A 20,304-nucleotide genomic window follows, 5' to 3' on the forward strand; every position below is an offset into this window, starting at 1 on the left:
GATTGGAGGACGGAGGGACGTAACAAGTAAAAGGTAAGCCAAGAAAATGGGGGGATTGAGTAACTGCAGCAACTAACTGCAGCATCAGCTGACTTCCAGCTCCATTCATAACATTAGAGATCTCTATATATTTGAACGATCTGGATCAAGGATCTGGATAGTTGAGGCGGGAAAAGTCCCCCTGTGATGATTAGGTTGGCAAAAAATGATTTGTCAAGCAAAACTACGACATAGGTAAGTGAATAATCTTGTCCATTTGAGTTATACACCCGGAAATGATGTTTCCTAATGTTTTTTAAAAGGTAGAGCGCTCGACAATGTTCTGCTGACTCTGAAGTGTGTAGATTTTTAGTACAGGGCGACCATGACTTGATGGCTATGACCTTGTCAGTTCCATGACTTATATGGTGGAGTATTACAGAGGGTGTTTTACTCGAAGATAATTTCGCTTCGTCTAGAGAATCTCTGAATTTCATTTTCAGTGATCATGATTGGAACAGATCATATAAATTTATCAAGTAGCGGCAGCCCAAAAGACAATAAAGGGCACCTATCATAATTGATCGGCGTAAAAGTAACATTTTTGAAGCTATTTTCAATCAGGGCACCACATAAATTCCAAAACTTCGCTAAAGTCCGAAATGAGAATCTCTTAAGACAATGGACGCAAAAACACGATCGTCACCCTAAAGCTATGTAAACAAAGAAAGTGGAAAAATGACCCTAATTTTGAACATTATGTGTGGTTCATACATTGATTGATTTTGAAAACCATGACCTATTATCATGAGCGGTGAGCTGTACCTTCGCCATATGCTCAAAAGCCTATCCTGTAAACTAACCGCCAAATCGTTCCTGTGGCCTCTCTTCATTGTCTCCTTCCTACTTCTACTTCTTATTCTCTACTATTGTACTCAGATCGAGATCAGTCACAACCTGGATGGGCTCCAATCCGGTCCCAACTCCGACCATCCATGTGCCACCCATTCAGCTGCGTTCCAGGATCACTTTGTGGTGCCCAATCACGTGCATTTTGTCCATTTTAACACTCCAAACTTCTCATTTGTCTCGTTCGTGTGCATTGCTTCAGCCTTAATCAATCACAGACCCGAGAGGGTCATCATTCACACCAATGTCAACACGACCGAACTTGATCAGGACCGCTTCGTCCGAGTTTTGCGGCGAAATTTCCCTCTGACCGTAGAATTCCGCACTACTCGCCGTCCGACCCACGTGTTTGGGGTACGACTCGGCAGCGCTTTTCACGCCACGGATGTGTACCGCCTGCATGTGGCCGTCAAAGAGGGCGGCATCTTTCTGGACCAAGACACATTTGTGGTCCAAAGTTTGGACCCATTGAGATATTATCCGGCGGTGGTGGGCTGGCCTGAGGGACAGTTTGTGGGCACACAAGCCCTTTTTTTTGAGCCCCAAAGTTACTTTGGCCGAGTGTGGTTGGAGTCGTATCGGGATTATCGACCCTCATTGTGGTATTACAATAGCGGAGAACTTCTCACCACTACAGTTTTACGGCAGTGTCCGGACTTGGTCCATCGAGAGCCGGTTTTGTTAGGAGTACAAGGGTTGGCCCATGAACTTTATGAAATGATGTGGGACCAGTGGCGAAAATACTACACTGTACATTTATTATTCAGACACCGCGAGTATCTGACCCCGGGGGATCAAAATCAGAGTGGGATTATGGAATTTGACGAGGTGAATGTTTGGAACTATAACCACACATTTGGAGCCATGGCTCGTCAAGTGCTTTCAAATATACAAGATTTTCCTTGATATTGAGAAGATTTTGAAGAAATAATACACACTTAACGATGACATAGTAAACAATTAAAAGTTCCACCGTATGATTCGAGTATCAAGATGTGTGATCCCACGTCTGCTTCGATCATCGATAATTTGCTGGCGTCGACTAGAAAGTGAATTGGCCATTAACGCAAAAACTAACTTAATAATAGCTCCATTCAACGAGTAACGTACTAGATATAACTTTTATGTATGACTATCAGTTTCCTCTGGAAAGGTGGTAGCGATTTGGAAATAACAACGATTACCTCTTTACGGTATAATGTATACCAGTCAAGAATATTTTTAAAGGGGGTTGGGGGTGCTAGGGTCGGAGGGTGCACCTCAACAGGCCAGCGAAGCCATCCATAACGTCACCCATGTCCGAATTCCGATATGCAATTTCAAGTCCGGTATCAGTTTTGGTTCTCCGCCTGTGGGAGCAGTTAGCGTCTAAAAATTTCCTAAGGAAAGGTCTGGGAGACTGCATGAGAGGCAGCATGAACAATGCAAGAATCTTCTCTCCAGGCTGATTTTTTAAAAGTCAGATGGCAGCCCTCTCACTTGGCCTGTCATCTGAATATGGTGCATGGTGTGCGATCACAAAACTTGACCATGTTAAAAGGGCATGGTCCCAGGGATCAGGGTCAATTCCTAACACTGGCATTTCCCATTAAATGGCAACGTCGAGACCACGTCCTAATCTTTGTCACTAGGGTGAACTAGAAAGGAGATGTCGCAACAAAGCAAAAGTTGCACGGCCTAGAACTTAAGTTACGGGTTGAACAAAACGCCTTGTACAGGGACTTGGCTCGTACGTTTCGCTTTCCTTTTCTCGTGCATTGAAGCCTACTCTCCAAGACCATTTGATATTGATGGAAAGCTGATAAACGTTATTCTCCACCGATTAGTCGGCGGTGTTCATTTTTAAATTTGTGACAAACTGTTAGAACGGTTTGGAGAGAGTTTAAGGGCTATTAATATCGTGTTAGGTTAGGTTGGGTTAGGTAAGGTTAGGTTAGGTTAAGTTTAAAAAAGTAGCACCGCCAACTAATCGGTAGAGAACAACGTTTACCATGGAAAGCTTCACAAGCATTAATAACTGAAGGCAGGCTGGCCAGGGTTTTTTTTCAGCCAGCAAAGCTTGCTCGTGCAAAATCAATGGTAAAAAAATGCTAATTGGAATTCGAAAATGCTAGAACAATGCTACTTTTTTTTTTAAAGAAAAGCAAATTATTTATGGTGCTTGTAAAGAATTTCAGTTTTTGCAATTCAATTATATTTAGAACTCTTTCACAGGGTATGTTCAAGCAACATCTTGAAGATTCTACTTTTACAAAAAAAAAAAAACCCACAAAAATCTAAAGCAAAACCTGGCAGTAAAAACTGATGCAGATGTGTTTATGATATTCTCCTAATTTTGAAACCCGAGACTTATAAGGGGACACGAAAAAGTGACAAGGTTTTTTTTTGAGCAAAAATGTGTTTTCAGGATTTGAACAAGGTTTTTTTACACACAATTAAATTGATCTTATGGCCAAAAAATGTTCTTCTTGGGTGAGATTGGATCATGAAAATAAGACGATTTCTTTTTTTATTGTGCAACATGCTTCAAAGTGGACATTAGCAAGAGCTGCAATAAGTTTCTTTATCCATAGAGCGCAATTGTTGTCTGTCTCTTCGATTTTATTATTTTTTTGATATTGCGATTTGGTTTACCTCAAATGTGTGGGGGGAATACTTTTCTGAGTACAATGAAACTGACCAAAATATTTATGTTTGTTTGAATATTATAGTGAATAAACCATGCTTACATTTACTTAAGGATTGGTAATTCGTCCTTATACACGCCCTGACCATTTTAATCAAGTTTTTGATTTCTATTAGCCACCTCAAAATCTTTTTGTGTGCCAAAAATCTGGTTCCAAACAGAAATTTGGCTAAATCTCCCTTTAAATTGAGAAGCAATTAGAATAAATCATTTTGCTTGCTTAATGTAAAGTAAACATTCGCATGGAAATCCCTTGTGGCTGGCTACAGTGTATCAATTTCATGGAATGGGAAAGGGATCCAACGAAAAAGCCTTGTTAACACCGCCAAATATAGTTCCCTTGTGAGATTTTTTTTTTTGCTTTTCTTCTCTTTTGCTCATTTTTTCAGTGAAATAATGCTAGGAAAATGCTAAAATGCTAGACAAGGTTTCACAATGCTTGGAGCATGCAAATAATGCTAGTTTAATGCTAAAAACCAGACCAATGCTAATAAAAAAAAATCCTATGCTAGTGGACTTGAAATAATGCTAGTTTTCAAAAATTAGCATTAAAAAAATGCTACCTGGCAAGCCTGGCTGAAAATAATTTGACAACAATTTCTTCAGGATGACCAGATTGAGGGAAAGACCGTTCGATTTTGGAAGCTTTGGGAAAGCAATTTCAAATTTGCTACCTTTGGGGGCCCGTTGTAGCCTGTTTATTTCCAGTTTTTTTTCAATTGGCAATCTAGCTTCTTGTGGCTCAAACTAAAACTGATGTTCATATACTGCCTGAGTCAGGTTGTATAAGGGCATTGATTATAAATAAGATTTTGATAGCCCTTTATTTGGCAGAGGCTGAATGGCAAAGCACCCTGAGAAGTGCAGAACATAAAACATATTTTGTCCAGCATAAGGGGGCTATTGTGAGCTGATCATTGAGTCATCCTGGGTTTTTAGGTACTCTCTCCCTACGCGACCTCTGACGGCCGAATAATCCCTGATGTGTGCCAGTGGTGTTCCAACTTTGAGGTAGAATGTCGTGTAATTTGAAGATTGTTTTCACGTGACTCTGAGATGGTCTTTGGTGGATGGTCAGAATTTTTTAGAGCTCTGACTCAAAGGCAATGGCTTATTTATGTACTACTGATGGGATCAATGAATAATCTTGGGAAGCTCTGACTGCTCTGACAGGTTAAAACAAGCGCTTAAAGCCTTTTTTTTGCAGTTTCAGGCCGCTCTCTTTTCTACAAAAGTAACCATAATGGTATCAAAAGGGTAACGAGTTACTTTTTCAAAAGAATAATGGTAAAGCACTACTTTTTCTTAAAAAGTGGTTCAAGCCTTGCCTATCACCTCATTATGTTCATCTCTTGTTTCTTCTTGATCCAATGTAAAGAAAAAGTTTTTAAGTTGGCGTCCTTAATATCAAGAGTTATTGCCATCTATTGTTGGAAGGGTTGTTTTCCTGAAAAGTAAATGCTCAATTTGGGCACAATTTTGAACAAAATTGGCATTGATTTCTATTCAGCAATTAAAGGGATTATTTACTTGGGCCAGTTTTCCATTTTCATATCAATTGATCCATTTGCATTTCTTGCCCAAATTCCATGATTCTAGTAGAGCTTCCAGGTAATCAATGTTTATGGTAGGACAAAGGAGGGAGTATTTTTTTGCTTCATAGCATGTCAGGAGAACCTTATTTAGCAATTTAGCACCAGTCTTCCTTACACACCACTGTCTAAAAGGTATCAGTCAAACTTCTAACTAATTTCTAGTAACATAATTTTCAACAATTTCATAAATTTTACTAGAGATGATGATGTTAGCTCTATTTTTGATCATGATTGCCCATTCATTTGCCAAAACTCTACTAACATTGTTGTTGTTTAGACTCATGACTAGAACGTTTTTAACTCCCAGCACTGTCAAATGGCATGGCAAAAAAACATGTAAATCTACTGTTCATTTTCATCACATGTCAAGTAAATGCTTTCTTGAACAACTGACGTTATTCCATGGAGTAAAATTGAAGACAACATGCCCAGCCAAACCGCACTTTGCATGCATTGAGTTTTGACATTTATTTCATTTTTCATGCTTGTCTAAGCAAATAGCATTGTGGTATTGAGCCAATTTGATAGTGCGTTCACCGAATTACACCAAACATGTTCATTTTGTTGGGTTCTTCTAACTCATTCATTTCTGGATGTAGAGCAAAAAGAGTTGACAGTGTTATCTTTATGAGGCATTGGGTTATATGTCATCATTTATGTACATGTACTTTTATTGCCTATTCCATCCATTTCTTTTATAGCTCGTCAGTTTAAGTTCCTCATCAATTAATAAAATGATTCATGTTGATTTTTTATCTACCTGTCTTTTTGAGCCAGTTTTGCGCCATATTTCACTGAATCTAAAGACAAATTGATTGCTTTTGGTTAACTTGATGTTCATGGGCGTTCCATTTATTCTTTTGAATTTCAAAAGCATTTCAGAAAGATTAAGTTTATGAACAGAGTTGTATATCAAAGAGCGCATTATTTGCTAAAAAACACTTAAGATTACCCATGCTACATAATACATTTGTTTTATTGATGCCAGTGTTACTGTCTTAATTCAACTCAATGGCCCAACTTGGCGGGCAAGAGAAAGCCGTGTCGCTTTTTCTTTTTAGAGTCCCTGGGTAAGGATACTATATCAAGGGAGCGTCACTCTTTTGAGATCACCAGACCTTTCCTGCCAAGTTAGGCCTAAACTTGCTGTCTATATATCAGTTCATACCAATAAAATAGGACCAGATACTTGAAAAATCACGTGATTGCTTCCATTGATGATAGTTGTTTTGAATTAGGCATATAAATATCATGCAAAAGCTTGAAAGTACAATTACTTGGCACTATTTAATAGGTATTCCCTTGAAAACAAGAAATTGCGCTGAAACTGAATTTCATGTTCACCATTTTGTCAGAGAGTGCTTTTGGTATCCAGTCATGGTCTAGATGCCATTTGAATAAGGTACTGGATGTTAACTTTCTGGCAGACATGTGTTGTAGTGGCTAGCATGGTTTCAGTTTGATTCTCCTCCCTGATCTTTCTCAAAAGGAAATGCGTAGATGCTAACCATGCCCACAAAGGAAGAATAATCTCTTACTGGATATGACAATGCCTATTGGAATTTAGAAATGGATGGTGTGAAGACTAGCTTTGTTGGCCAGACCAGGGTCAACTCTCTAACCCTGGCAAAAAATAGCTTTCTTTTAATTGATATGAAACAATGGGGTTCATTCTGGGAATGTCATTCACATCCAAAGAAGGCAACATATTTTTCCATGACTCCATTTGAAGCACCAACATTGATGAAATGCTGTCTTTGTTTTGAAGATTAAGCAATATGCCATGAAATAATTGGGAAAAAACACTATTCTTAAAGGTATTACACCTGTGTGTACTTGTAGCTAATTTCATTATCCGTAAGGGGTTGTCTTATCAACTCAATGGCCTAACTCGGTAGAACTTGTCGCTTCCTGCCTCCAGAGTTCACGAGTAGTCTCAATTCATATCATCGCTTTAGAAGTGGGGCAGCTGGCTGGCATTGTCAGCCTCAAAGACGTGCAAGCTGACAAGGCATACCACATACTACACCCATGCTACATCGGACTGAGTCACCAGAGACTTCAAACTCCTGGATGGAGTTCCTTCTCGCCTCCTACACCTCGCTTATGATGTTTTGTTGTCTTCATCCTCGTACCTCCCGTGTACCCGTGTACTCTTCCCGTGTACTCTTATGCTAATTCAGGCTGGCCGAGGTGTCATTTCGCCGTTCCTTGGCCCTGTGGGTCGTGATCAACCATTGTCGGTCGGTCGGTGGGCAGCTAGCCGAGTTCAAAGCATCATCATCATCATCATCATCATCTAACGGGAGGGGCAAGATTCCTCGGAACGTCCATCTACTGGCTGACTCAAGGTCAGCTCAGCTTTAGCTCTTCTTCTTATCATCAACATTCAGCAGTAGGGGCACTAGCACCAGCATTTTGAGCAACAACAACAACAACAACAACCATTAGCGTTCGAAACTTACGTGGGTGGAACTTCATTGCCAGCCTCTCCGCCCCACCTCTACCTCTGCCTCTGCCTCTGCCTCGCGGTAAAGAATGATGACCAACTCTTCGCCCACTTCCGATTTGGACTCGTTACTCCAAGATCTGGAGCGCACTTGCCAAGCTCGACACCACCCTGAGGAACTGGCCCAAGAACCAGGCAAGTCCGGAGGCCGTCTTCCATATAGGTCGCCTCTTTCATCTAATTCTAGCAGGTAAGGGTTAAACTTTAATCTGAGGTGTTGATCATTAATAAGATCAACCCAACCCAACAATGATAGTAACGTTTTTTTTTTAGTGGCTTACCTGTCGTGTCTGCCGATGGCTATGCCGTGGTTCAAGACAGTCTCCGGAAAGATGTGATTCGAGAGTTGGAATCGACCTCCACACTCATTAAAAAAAGACAATTTGAGGACAACATCCTAACTGAAAAGTCGAATTTAGATCAGAGCAAGTGGGAATATGTGGGTTATGGCATTTGGGAAGACTCTCAATCCACGTCCCCCGGTCCGGAGGAGTACGTGCTGCCTATTCAAGAAACCTCGAAAAGTCAGGCTGTTTTGAACCGGCATGTGGAGATTTCGACCACGGGCAAGTCCTTCTCCAGTGGGATCACCACCAAGACCCTGGACCGCTCGATCAGTTCGTCTTCCACCTCCAACGATAACGGTCATGGGGCAGCCGCCCATCAGACCGTTACGGCGGCTTCCAGTGCCACCAAGGAACTGGATGATCTCATGAATTCATTGGGCAGGGTTGAATCCAAGACTACCCCTCATCCTCGACTCTTGGACGAAATGCTGGATAACCTGCACATTGACATGAACACACAAGGGGTGACTTCTTCTCCCAAGGGCGTCTGCTATAAATGTACTAAGCCCATTTTAGGTCAAGTGGTCACGGCACTTGGGCGGCCATGGCATCCGGAGGTAAGTCAATCGCCGAAAAAATGTCCACCTATGTGAGCCGTTTCATATCAGTCTGATCGCTTTGTTCCAGCATTTCACCTGTTTCCATTGTGACAAAGCTTTGGGATTGGAGACCTATTTTGAAAGAGATAGTCAAGCCTATTGTGAGATCGATTACCATGCTTTGTTCTCGCCCCGATGTGCCAATTGCAAGAAAGCCATTCTGAACAAGTGTGTGTCGGCTTTGGACCAAACGTGGCACCCCGAATGCTTCGCTTGTTCTTCCTGCCATAAACCGTTTGGTGACGATTGCTACCACGAAAAAAATGGACAGCCATTCTGTCAAACGTGCTTTCAAGGCCGATTTCTGCCAAAGTGCGGCAAGTGTGTCCAACCGATCGAGGACAACTTCATCTCGTCCTTGGATCAGCATTGGCACATGGATTGTTTCGTGTGTGAAGAATGCTCCACTCCGTTCCTAAATGGAAACTACTTTGAACACAATGGCAAGCCTTATTGCGAGACCCATTACCATTCCTTACGAGGTTCGTTGTGCGCCGGATGCCACAAGGCCATTTCTGGCCGTTGCATCACGGCCATGTTCAAGAAGTACCATCCCGAGCATTTTGTGTGTTCTTTCTGCTTGAAACAGTTGAATAGGGGGACGTTCAAGGAAAGTAACGAACGTCCTTATTGCCATGAATGCCATGGCAGATTATTCGGCTGATGATTGGAACACACCGTAGTTGATCTCCTTTATTGGATTACGAGTGTGGCCAAGATCGTAACATATTTTATTTATGCCTTTTGATACTGCAGTAAGCGAACTATCAAATACATTTGATGAACCATATCTGCTCCCTGTCTGTTTGCTTTTTTATTTGCCAGTTTTGGGACAAATTACTGAACACGCCATTTTTCGGGGAGGGGGAACCCGTTTCGTAACTGGTTTTTCCGTTTAACTCACTCATTTTTGAACTGTTGCTAATAAAAGCACTATTATTGGCCCAAATGAAAGCTTGACACATGTTTGTGCCAAGATGCCATTGTACTAACGAATATACAACCTTTTGGGAGATTCTCCCCCTTTTTCCCCACGAGAGCTAATTATTGCAGAGACTTAGACTAGAGCAAACGCCGAAGTTGACAAGAACTCTCTATGACCGGGAAAAGGAGTATATATATTTTTCATGCTCCTTTACATTTATCCTTTAGAGGCTCGTTTTTGTGTATTTTGAGACAAAAAAAATGATTGGGGGAATTTTTCTCACCTACTGAAACCCTTGTAGCGGACATATTGAGTCGGTAGATGGTAGTTGATTAGACTGTTTTATTTCTTAGAGTTCCTAGCTATATATATCACAGTGAGTTGAAGAAGCGAGAGCATAAGGCGAGCAGGAGCAAGGTCGCCACACCCTCAAGGTTTAATGTAAGTTCGGACAGCCATAAACATGGTACATCTCATTAACCAGGTGACCTAGAACAACAAAAATTATAATAAAGAATTACTTGTTTTTTTTTTAATTTATTTGGTTAGCTTGTACTGAAAAATTTCATGTAATGGGACTAAAGCTTCTAAAAACTCATCCCTTGAAGTCAGGATAATTCTGTTTTTCTTGGTTTCGTAGTCAATGGACAAAAGCCATGCCATATTCAGGATTGTTCAAACATAAGGTAATCGCTCGAATGAAAATCAGAGCTTCCGTAGGCTAAATAAATTTAAACATTGGAACATGTCTTTTTGTGTCATTTATATTTCAGTTTCCCCGTTTCGCTTTGATATGGTTCAAGTTTGAATATTTTCACTCTATAACCGTAATGACAACTTTGTTGTCTATATATGCCCACAACAAAAAAAACTCTTAAATTTGCATCAAATCTCAGGCCCATTGGTCGAGTAAATTGTAATGGTAGGTCTCAAACCGCGGGTGATCAGTGTTAAAAACGAACTTCTTGGATGTGGCAATCTTAAAAGAGGAGCATAACATTTGTTTTGAAGTTTGCGCGCGTGAACAAAGTATCAATGGATAACTTTAAAATATAAATAATCAAAACCGATATTTGGCAGAAAAGCGCAGCGTTATCTGAGGTCGCCAAGATGGTTACCACTCTCTCTTGTCAAAAACGCGGAAGTTATATTTTGTTTAACAATTCCAAGAGTATAGCTAATCAGGAAGAGTTTTGAATAACAACATCATTTCCGAGCAAAAATCAAAAATAGCAACAGATGGTTAAGTCAAAGACACCAACCAGCATCTGCCCAAGACTCGTTCACCTACGGAGAGTAAAGAGGGCCTGCCTCCTTCACGGAATTCTACTATACTGCTTGGTGATGGGGGCCGAAGCCCAAAGCAGGAGGAGCTCCACAGCTCAAACCCCAAGCAAGGTGTCTTTACTAGTGGACTATGAATGTACGTACGTACGAATATACTTACAACAAAATTGACAAAACGTGCGCCTTGTTTTTTTGCTTCTAAAGGCCCGAGTGGATGTAGGGGCACCAAAAGAACGAATCTCCTGCCCTTTGCAAGTCCCGCCTGACTGACGAAACTAGCGAGTGAGCGACTGACTGAATCACTGACTGAGTGACGGAGATTCATTCTGTTAATTTCAAGTGTTCACATCTGGGGAAGAAATAAGTGTGAAATTGCCTAAATGGACCCACAAAATCGTTATCATGACTTGGAAAATCTCCTTGAAGAAATGAAACATTCCAAGTGAGTATGAGCTCAATGGTCCGATTGGTGCTTGTGTCTAGAAATTAAGGGCGTTTACGTGAATTTCTCGTGTTTTAGGATCTCAGGCCAAAGAACAATGGAATCTAAAGCAGAATCCCGCTGGATGGACCATAGCCGTTCCCAATCTGTTTCCAAAAATGGGGTTCTCTATAAGGAAGAATTGGAAAATAAAAGAGAATACCAAGAAATATCAATTGATAATTGGATCGAAGTGGACGAATTGGCCAGCTCTCTGGATGAGTGTATGGTGAAGTGGAAAGGGGTAGAGATCCCCAAAAACTTGATGGCTGTTCCCTCTACCCCGGTTTTATTCGAGCATTTCAAGAAGACCAATCAAGGCGGCAATATCATCCGAGCTCCTGAGGAAGCTATAGAACAAGAAATTGAACCTATTCCTCAACCAGAATTGCCAAAAGTTGAACTCAACTACTACACCTGTGCGGCTTGTCAGGGGGAAATTCAAGGCCGATGCATCACGGCCATGTTCCGGAAATTCCATCCCGAGCATTTTGTGTGTTCCTTTTGTTTGAAGCAGTTGAACCAAGGCACGTTCAAGGAACGGGAGGACAAACCCTTTTGTAACATGTGCTTCAACAGGCTTTTTGGATAGCACTGTCGATGGGAACTATAATCTTTTTTAAGAGCACCCAACCATGGTAAGGTTGACAACCATCATCAATTCCATTGTCCGCATGTCTTTTTCAAGTTCTTGACAATCGTAATTTTTAAAAGTACGTATAACAATTTTGATTGCAGACGTTGAACTGTACTTGTTCTGCGTCCATTTTAATGAATAAATGATTTAAAAACACTGTCTATTTTGGCTTCTTGCGGTTTGTCGTTTTACAATCTTTCCGCAAATGCGAATAATGCATTTGGTCGTTTTGTTCGGTAACTGTGCACCCTCGCTCTCAAAACCTCGTAAGATCTTTCCATGAAATTACTATGTGATCTTACTAGACAAGTCCTCTAGATCCTACCGATTCAAAAATAAGGCAAGAGTCTAATTTTTCATATTCGCTTTGCATAATTCAAAATGTTACTCTACATTCTTCTAAAATTCGCTTTCATAGGAATAGTTGCATTGTTAAGGCACATTTAGTACCAACAAAATCAATAAGCCGCCAAGATTATTGCGAGTTTTTGCTTGTTTGGTAGGGTACATTAGCAAGATTTCTGAACCTAGCAGTATGAGGCTCGTGCTAATGGAACGATGTATAAAACTGCGCTAATGGAGTAGCGGTGAGGTTTCTCGTTTTTACGAACGTGTTTAACGACATTTTCTAAAAGGAAAAATGACTGATGTCATGAAATGGTACCAAACCAACTTTCCAAGAAAAGTGCGATATTCCTTTGCTTACACCTCTGACTATGTGACTGTACACAGACAGCTTTCGATTTATTCTTGGAATTATTCTATCCTTAGGCAAGCATTAACGATTACACACAGCTTAATCAATGACGAGATCTAGTTTTCGAGTAGTTTTCCTTCCTAATTAGAATGTTATTGATCAGTTTTTGGGGGAACACAGTTAGATTGTTTCACATCAAATGATAAAATTTAAGCCACCGGAGTCTTAAGGGTGAAGTGAGCCGTACCAAAATGCCCCAATAGCTTTTCAAAGCATCCATAGCAATACGGCCGGTGATTATCATCACTCTTGAAGGATCGCTCTTTGAACTCATTCCGGCAGTACGTGCAAACGAAGCATTCCGGATGAAATTTGTGGGTCATAGCAGTTATGATGCGGCCCTTGATCCAATCGTGGCAAACATAACACCGATACTTGGGACGAATGTTGTCATCCATTAGTCCAAGTTTTTCCAGAAAGGCTCTTCGGAACATTTCTGACATGTCTTCCTTTTCAAATGGTTCATATAGGCAGTCACCCTGAAAATCGGCTACATCTTGACCGGCCAAACCAAATTCAACAGTCCGAACGGGTAAGGAATCATAATCCCCGAAAGCGTGGACCAAATCGTCGATCTCCTTGCTGGTTTGGTGTGTCTCAACCGCCACAGTGCAATTGTACCAAATGGGCTCTGACTTAGGTGGAGGGGGCGGTGGACTCGCTTTTCTTGGTTTTGGATAAGGTTTAGTGGGCTCAGTGTTCTCCCAAAGACCAAAGCCGAGGTAGTTATATTTTGACTTGAGGTCACCATGATCCGTTTTGATTATCATTGACTTATTGCCGCGAGGGGTTTCGCCCGCATCCACATTTTCAAGTTCATCTTCAGACACTTCCTGGAGAAGGCTTTCAGCTTTGTTAGAGAGCAAAGTGCTATAGGCCGATCCATCGTAGTCGTTGTCATCATCATCTTCGTCAGTGACATCTCCGGGAGCTCCCATGGCCTCATATTGTCTTGGGCCCGCCTTGACCAAGTCATGTCTCTTCTTGATAAGGATGTGTTGTAGCCTGGGAGGTTTAATCGGGCGCAAGAGACTTAACTGATGTTTTCCGTTGGGATGGAGATGGTTTCCTCGTGGAGGGTCATACTCTTCCGAAGGGGGTGGAGGTCTTGGCAGTCGAAACTCTTGTTCTGGAGAATAATTACGAGGCGGAGGAGGCCTTATTGGGTATTCTAGAGAATCCATGGCGTCATAGTCGTCACTGAATTCACTCATGACAACCATACCATGGATATTTGTCCGCTCACTCTAACCAGGGGTCAACTACAAAAATGTCCGTACTGACCAAAACGCAAACGGCAATTGAGAGAGCCAGCTTCAAGGTCAATGATGAAACGAAACGAAACTAGATAGCTCTGTTGCCCAAGCAATCACGAACACGAACTATTTCTGATTTGTTCTCACAAAAATTGGAGCTCTTCCAAGAATTGAAAGACGTGAGTACATGGAACAACTTCGTGTAGTCTACGAATTGACTGAGTCAGCGGATGGAGGATTTTTCCAACAATTCAAGTTAGTCTAAACAGTCTGGTTTCATATCATTTGGCATTGAAGACATATTCCTAATGGAAAGAAAGAAATATTTCAAGCCAGATCATTTTGGGGTTTAAATGCTTCATTTTGAGGAAAATTGTTTGATGATGTGCTGACATGATTAATTATGGACATGCAAGATTGTTCAATGGGAAAGCACACGCTTTTAAAGATTTCGAATTGTTCCATCAAGTTCTTTACAAAAGGGGATAGGAGGCAGACCTGGGCCCCAGGTAGGATTTTGTCCATTGTTTGGAGGAAAGCCAGGCCCCACGGTAGGTCCCTGCCCAGTCGTTGGAGGTGGCCACACTGGTTGGGAAGGCTGAACAGGTTGAACTATATCTTCATTGAAACCAGGGTTGGGCTGATTTGTGCCCAATGAACATAACCCTGATCCTTGGTTACATGTTGTCCCCTGCGGACAATTGGAACAAGCTTGTCCCTCTTTATAGACCGATGCTCCAATCATGTTTCCCATAGGACCATAGTTGCATACGTAATATTGGTAACCTTGGTTTGCGTTGAAATAATTGATGTAACCGCATCCAAGCTCGTGAGTCTCTGCCCAGGCCAATTGTGTAAAGTGTCCAATGGGATCTCTACTATAGGAAGGAAAATTGTTGATGGCTTGAGGCGAGACGTCTTTTACCTGTAAAAAGTAAACATGATTTTTTTTGTTAATCTTGTAGTTATCAAATGGTTAAGATATTGCTTGAAATAAGTGATTCAAATCATCGTTGGTTAGCTGGGGTAGCCTTTTTGTTTAAAGCAATTGTCTACTTCTAAGGGTCAGACATCCAATTCTGTTCTAGGTACGACAGGAATATCCACGTAAGTTTTTCAATATTGGAGAGCATTTTTTCCCAACTCTGTTGTTAGGATAAAGTCAATCTTATTATCCTATCACATCACTTGTTAGCTTGAATGAAATTGTTTACCTCATTGAACCATTCAGTTACTGCTTTCGACCATTCGGATTTTGCGTCTGGAGCAGAACTCCACGAGAGGTATAGGTTTTGTCCGACACTATACTTGCAAATGTCATTGCTATCATGAGTGAAAACGCACTGATTGGCCCAGAGTTGAGCCCCTTGAGCCAGTTCCTCGTTCCATGTCATTTCTCGCATATTACTGGCGCTCGGAATCCGTGGTACTTTCCCAAAGGCAATATTACTGCGTAAGAAATGCTTTAATTATTGCTTTTCCGACGCCAACACTCACGCGATATCTTAAATCTGTTGCAGTGTATGGTGATTACCTCCTGAGTTGGTTATGTTGATTCAAAATGTCATTCTTGATCTTGGAACTGATTCCTTTATCTTTGGCTTGTCCGCAATTAGCTGCATTTACGGAAGCAGAGGACAAAAATTGGCAATATGTATTACTCTGGCTTAAAGAACAATAGTCGCACTGGCGGAGAGAAGTTGTGACTTTTGGTAAACCTGCAAAGAAATTGTTAGTTTTAAACTGGCTTGAGCCTGCCTCTGGGAAGTATGTATGAGAGGGACGGTACCTTTGCAATCCACATTGTATCTGCAATGAGTCACGAAGTTATTTGAACCAATACCGAGACTCGCACCTATCAGAAAGTGAGTGCCAACCAAAATGCAAAGATTTGAGACCTTCATTGTTGACCGCTAAATCGACACTGGCGATGTTGTCCAATTATCTCAACTACTTTCCTATTGTTTACGAAATATTGGCTTGTTCTAGCGAGAAATGCGCAATTGTAAGTAAATCAAAAGCTGCACCGGGGTTAGTTGTTATTCATTGCCTCGAACCACTCTTGTCCATTCGAAAGGAAATAACAAATCGGAATAACAAAGCGGTGTCCAGAGTACCGTCTAATTTTAGAACCGGCTAGCAAGGATGAAAAGTACCGTTAGCATTATCTTCTGGAATTGCCTTCAAAATAGACGACAGAGGGTTGGATTTTTGGGCGTAGAAGGTGTTGAACAATTTATTTCAATCTATTTGATACAAACAATCAGTGAAGCTTTCTCAAATGTTCGACAAGCGAATTTCTTGGTGAACGAAAAACATCAATATAACAACCACAAACTGAAGAACGAAAACATTGCAGAGGCCAATATACACAAATAGAAAATCATTGTTGCTGCAAACACAACAATCTGCCACAGATTTAGGATACGAAAGGGAAACATGGATTTTGGGTTGCATTAGTAAGCCTTGCTCGCATTGGGTTCGAAAGGTTTCTGCAATGCGCTCTTTGGCGGTGGTCTTCAATCGGCCACTGAAACTTCGAATGGTAGGAGGAGGCTTTGGAGTGGGCATCGAAGAGGTCATGGCTCGATTCATGGCCTCACTGTGATAGTTTTGAATGGCAAGAAGTGCTGAGAATCCCAAACCAAGACAGAGACAAACATCCAAAGGTGACGAGGATTGGCTTGACTCGTCAGTTCTTTTGAGCTGATACGCTCCGGCCGTGTGCTTAGTATTGCTTTTCTTCTCCTGAGTCGGAGTAATTTGGGTGTTGTTCATTGTGGTTGTATTTCTCGTAGTCGTAGTAGTTGTAGCAGTGGCTGTTTTGCTGGTGTCTGGTTTGGTGTTGTAACAATTCCATTGAGCAGTCTTCTTTTGGAATAATTGATGAGGTGGATGCCGCGAAATCGGATCGTGCCTAATAGAGTAGGAACGAGACTCTGGTTCTCTTGTTGGCCGTCGTGGCTGGAGCCGTTTGTCGATTTCGCGACATCCCAAACTGTCAGGAGGAGTCGTTCCCGCTTGATGAGCCACTGGTGGCGCCTCCAGAGCTGCCAAAAGGTTGAGCTGAATCGTCATTGGAGCTTCCCCGACCCTCCATTGATATGTTACTGAAATCCAAATGATATTTGTTGGCGTTGATATAACAGATATGGACTACTCGCACTACAAGTTGCATGATTTGTCTTGTTTCTTTTATGATGCTGTCAACCTTTGTGAAAGTGGCGGCTTTCCCTACAATAGGGCTCTGAATGAGCATCTGTAGAGTGTGGCAGTGCTTGGGAACGTGATCGGCGATGGCCATGAGGGACCTCTTGTCTTCTCCAGCCGGAACATCGTACGAAAATAAGCGAATGACTTTGTACAGCAAGTTGGCCTCCTCGGCAAATTTCTCGGCCAAAGTGAAAAGATCTTGCGTGGTTTTTACCCGTCCAAAGCCAATTGTGAAGTCGTACATCTCGTCCGATTGGGACGCCATCTTTTTGGCACGCTTCACGATCTCGTTATTTTCTACGTCTTTATACGTGTTCAAGAGATCCTGAGGGTGGTTAATGTGATTATCATAAGGACCTAAAGGAGGCTCATGGCCCGTCGGATCAAAGTTGTTGAAAGAACTTAAGCACTGTCGCCGCTCAGACTCCCCCTTGAATCCAGCCCCACCGCTCATACTGCTCACACCGCCAAAGAACTGAGACGAAGACGACGCTGGACGTTGTCCAAGGTTGGGGTTAAGGCTGGAGGTGGAGTGACGACGTGGTTCCATGGTGGGATCACCCAAACTTCGCTCTCTAGAAGGAGCGTAAGGTACTTGTAGATTGCTCGCCTGAGGTCCTGGTCCAGACTTGCCAAAACTACTGAGATCCGGTACTGATTGATGTGGGTTATTACCTAAGTTGGAGGAACAGTCAGGAAACTGAAGACTATTCCCGAGTGACGGGTGGAAATTTACATAGGGAGATGGGTTCGTTACAGTTGTGGGAGTGGGTGGTTGCTCAACTATCATGGGAGCACCTCCATGGTCCAAACTTGGAAGTTTCAAATGATTGCCAAAGAAAATACCATCGCCTTGAACTTGCTTGCAGCCCAACATGAGTTCGTTGGCTAGACTCTTCCAGAGTGTACAGAAGCACTCCAGATTGTGATGAGCCGCTTTGGAGTGTGGATGATGGATCAGAGTTTGCGCCGCAATGATGATCTGCGGGCCGAATATTTTTAAGTTGATCTCCGCATGCTTGGTTTGAACGTTGAGTACATCTGAGACGAAAGCATTTCGTATCACTTTTGAGATCTCCTCAATACTAACAAGGGTGGCTGAAAATTGGACAGAGTAGTACTCTAATTGTTCAAAGTCACCCTGAATGGCACTCTCCATGAGGGAAGAGGTTATGGCATTGGCCAAATCACAAACTTGTCCCAAGAGGAAAGAATGTTCCACAGCAATTTCTTGGAGTTCTAAGCGTAAATTGTCGGTAGTCGCCCGGAGGGCTCGCATCGAATCTTCGACATCGCGAGAGGGAGGTTGAGGTGAGCTGGATATGTCTAAGAGTCCTGAAAAAGCGTCTTCTGATATGTCTCCTAGTAGACGTGAGAGCTCGTCCTTCGCCTTCTCACAAAGCATGAGGATGGTTTGACGTCGTTCATGTTTGGTGTGAGCCGAGTCAGTGAAATCCTGGATGCTCTCGATAATTCCGTCCAAGGTATTAAACAGATGATCCTTGTAACTCTCACTGACCAAACTCATTTGCATGATCGTTACGGCATCGACAAAGCATTCGATAGATTGCATGACTGTGGGCACCGCTCCAGGCGAGACCACGGAATCGTCCTCGTTGAAAATGGGACCAATCGAATTACCTTCGTCATCACGAAGTTGAAGGCCACAATGCATGACTCCGTCCTTGATGATGTAATGAATCAAGTCGAGAGCTCTTCTCATCTGACAAAACACCGTGTCTCGATTTTCGCGAGCACTGCCACTCTCCGGATGAGATTGTACGGTGCTGGATGATGAGAGGAGCAAGACAGAGGATCGTTCAAGAATGTTTTGCGCAAACTCGATCTGAACTTGTCGACAATAATGTCCATCTCGACGTTCTTGCATCTCAGTCGCGAAGCTTAGGGATTGCGATGACATCGAGAGGCGGTTTTTTCTCATGCTCACTATCAGGATGCAAAATCGGATCATCTCCACACCAAAGTCGCTGAAGGCCTTTACAAACTCCGTGAAGTGGTGCAATTGGCCCAAAGGAGTCAAAGCATTCTCCCCGTGAGGCATGGTCATATCTTTTGATACGAGTACTTCTTTGACCATGATGCTATCGGCTAGGAGCAAGATTCGAGTCATGGTGGCCAACAGGCAACTCGCGTTATGGGTGAGCTTGTTCAATTCACCTTGGAAATCGTGTCGATCGTAGGAATGCCTTCGCATGGAGGTAATTGTCGTCTCCAGAGCTGTGAACACTTGTCGGTGAAACCTGTCACAATTTTTTTCCAAGGATTCACAGAAGGATCTGGATTTGGCACAAGCATCTTGCATATCACCATGAATCTCGCGGTTTTGATCACAAATGGTTTCCCCCACCGTGGCAAACATTTCCACGGCCAAGGCAATCGATTTTGAGCACCTGATTAAGGATTGACTCGGGCTGTTAATAATCGGTGGGCTCAAATTAGGCATTCTGATGTCTTCAGATGCAATTGCACTTATGTTGGCATTCAGGGGGGGTCCGAATTTCTTGTGCGCGGAGTTCTTGCGCTCCATGGTTCCACTACGACGGATATCCATTGATGACACATTCGGCGCATAATCTTCCATTTCCTTTACTGCCACCGGTAAATGTTCTCAAATTAGCTTGAGTCACAGGAAAATGATTCATTATCTGGCCATATTTGTGTCAATTGATGGATGTTCTCACTCAAACGTAAGCTGGTGAGAGGCCACGCATCGGCCAGGAACTCTTCAAGTGCGAGTTGACGGATGCCCACCACCCAGAGGAGAGAGGGAAACCCACCCTGTTGCAGCATCCTCCGTCCACCTCCTCCTTCTCCTCCTCTTCGTCCTCCGCTCCTCTGTTCTCTCTTCATTCTCACTCCTCTTCTCTTTCGTCTCTTCCTCCAAATCCATCCTTTCCCAAGGTGGTGCCTTGCTACCAGTTTAGGCTCAGTCAAGCCTCCACTTCGTTTGTACAAGCAGTATGCCATGCTACCACTGAAACGCGGGCTGAGAAGAGGGGAGCGACGAAGAAAAGACGGGAACAAAAAAAATGGAACAGAGAAGACAGAGAATCAAGCTGGCTTGCTTGTACGGAACTGGCAAGCCAACCAAACCATTGGCAGG

The 20,304-nt window shown here is 42.5% G+C and overlaps 6 protein-coding genes across 7 annotated transcripts; 3 read left to right on the forward strand and 3 right to left on the reverse strand.

Moving 5' to 3' along the window:
• Positions 1-674: 674 nt before the first annotated feature.
• Positions 675-3,622, forward strand: LOC131890093 (uncharacterized). Its single transcript, XM_059239372.1, has one exon. It carries the CDS (start codon positions 787-789, stop codon positions 1,792-1,794), a length of 1,008 nt encoding a protein of 335 aa, XP_059095355.1. The 5' UTR covers positions 675-786; the 3' UTR covers positions 1,795-3,622.
• A 3,577-nt stretch (positions 3,623-7,199) lies between these two features.
• LOC131890524 (leupaxin-like) lies at positions 7,200-9,414 on the forward strand. Its single transcript, XM_059239880.1, has 3 exons — positions 7,200-7,868; positions 7,952-8,582; positions 8,653-9,414. Exons 1-3 carry the CDS (start codon positions 7,708-7,710, stop codon positions 9,286-9,288), a joined length of 1,428 nt encoding a protein of 475 aa, XP_059095863.1. The 5' UTR covers positions 7,200-7,707; the 3' UTR covers positions 9,289-9,414.
• Positions 9,415-11,047: 1,633 nt separating this feature from the next.
• On the forward strand, positions 11,048-12,115 carry LOC131890102 (leupaxin-like). The gene is made up of 2 exons (XM_059239380.1): positions 11,048-11,278; positions 11,357-12,115. Exons 1-2 carry the CDS (start codon positions 11,217-11,219, stop codon positions 11,907-11,909), a joined length of 615 nt encoding a protein of 204 aa, XP_059095363.1. The 5' UTR covers positions 11,048-11,216; the 3' UTR covers positions 11,910-12,115.
• A 667-nt stretch (positions 12,116-12,782) lies between these two features.
• Positions 12,783-14,082, reverse strand: LOC131890260 (uncharacterized). The gene has a single exon (XM_059239570.1). It carries the CDS (start codon positions 13,932-13,934, stop codon positions 12,861-12,863), a length of 1,074 nt encoding a protein of 357 aa, XP_059095553.1. The 5' UTR covers positions 13,935-14,082; the 3' UTR covers positions 12,783-12,860.
• A 216-nt stretch (positions 14,083-14,298) lies between these two features.
• Positions 14,299-15,963, reverse strand: LOC131890261 (scoloptoxin SSD43-like). The gene is made up of 4 exons (XM_059239571.1): positions 15,757-15,963; positions 15,502-15,685; positions 15,182-15,416; positions 14,299-14,892 (listed from the first exon to the last, which is right to left on the reverse strand). Exons 1-4 carry the CDS (start codon positions 15,869-15,871, stop codon positions 14,410-14,412), a joined length of 1,017 nt encoding a protein of 338 aa, XP_059095554.1. The 5' UTR covers positions 15,872-15,963; the 3' UTR covers positions 14,299-14,409.
• Positions 15,964-16,170: 207 nt separating this feature from the next.
• LOC131890244 (alpha-catulin-like) lies at positions 16,171-19,969 on the reverse strand. 2 transcript variants are annotated; one of them, XM_059239552.1, is made up of 2 exons: positions 17,856-19,965; positions 16,171-17,077 (listed from the first exon to the last, which is right to left on the reverse strand). In XM_059239552.1, exons 1-2 carry the CDS (start codon positions 19,780-19,782, stop codon positions 16,245-16,247), a joined length of 2,760 nt encoding a protein of 919 aa, XP_059095535.1. In that variant the 5' UTR covers positions 19,783-19,965; the 3' UTR covers positions 16,171-16,244. The 2 variants fall into 2 exon arrangements, with proteins under 2 accessions (XP_059095535.1, XP_059095534.1); XM_059239551.1 differs by having other exon boundaries at positions 16,816-19,969.
• Positions 19,970-20,304: the final 335 nt, after the last annotated feature.

The sequence above is a fragment of the Tigriopus californicus genome, chromosome 11 (assembly GCF_007210705.1).
Source record: "Tigriopus californicus strain San Diego chromosome 11, Tcal_SD_v2.1, whole genome shotgun sequence".
NCBI lineage: Eukaryota > Metazoa > Arthropoda > Copepoda > Harpacticoida > Harpacticidae > Tigriopus > Tigriopus californicus.

Coding starts and splice junctions, on each gene's coding strand:
- LOC131890261 (XM_059239571.1), bottom strand. CDS start 15,871: ATGAAGGTCTCAAATCTTTGCATTTTGGTTGGCACTCACTTTCTGATA. Junction 15,417..15,501: donor CAACATAACCAACTCAGGAG/GTAATCACCATA, acceptor TTTCTTACGCAG/TAATATTGCCTTTGGGAAAG. Junction 14,893..15,181: donor TAACTGAATGGTTCAATGAG/GTAAACAATTTC, acceptor TACTTTTTACAG/GTAAAAGACGTCTCGCCTCA.
- LOC131890524 (XM_059239880.1), top strand. CDS start 7,708: ATGATGACCAACTCTTCGCCCACTTCCGATTTGGACTCGTTACTCCAA. Junction 7,869..7,951: donor CTTTCATCTAATTCTAGCAG/GTAAGGGTTAAA, acceptor TTTTTTTTTTAG/TGGCTTACCTGTCGTGTCTG. Junction 8,583..8,652: donor GGCGGCCATGGCATCCGGAG/GTAAGTCAATCG, acceptor GCTTTGTTCCAG/CATTTCACCTGTTTCCATTG.
- LOC131890093 (XM_059239372.1), top strand. CDS start 787: ATGAGCGGTGAGCTGTACCTTCGCCATATGCTCAAAAGCCTATCCTGT.
- LOC131890244 (XM_059239551.1), bottom strand. CDS start 19,782: ATGGAAGATTATGCGCCGAATGTGTCATCAATGGATATCCGTCGTAGT.
- LOC131890102 (XM_059239380.1), top strand. CDS start 11,217: ATGGACCCACAAAATCGTTATCATGACTTGGAAAATCTCCTTGAAGAA. Junction 11,279..11,356: donor GAAGAAATGAAACATTCCAA/GTGAGTATGAGC, acceptor CTCGTGTTTTAG/GATCTCAGGCCAAAGAACAA.
- LOC131890260 (XM_059239570.1), bottom strand. CDS start 13,934: ATGGTTGTCATGAGTGAATTCAGTGACGACTATGACGCCATGGATTCT.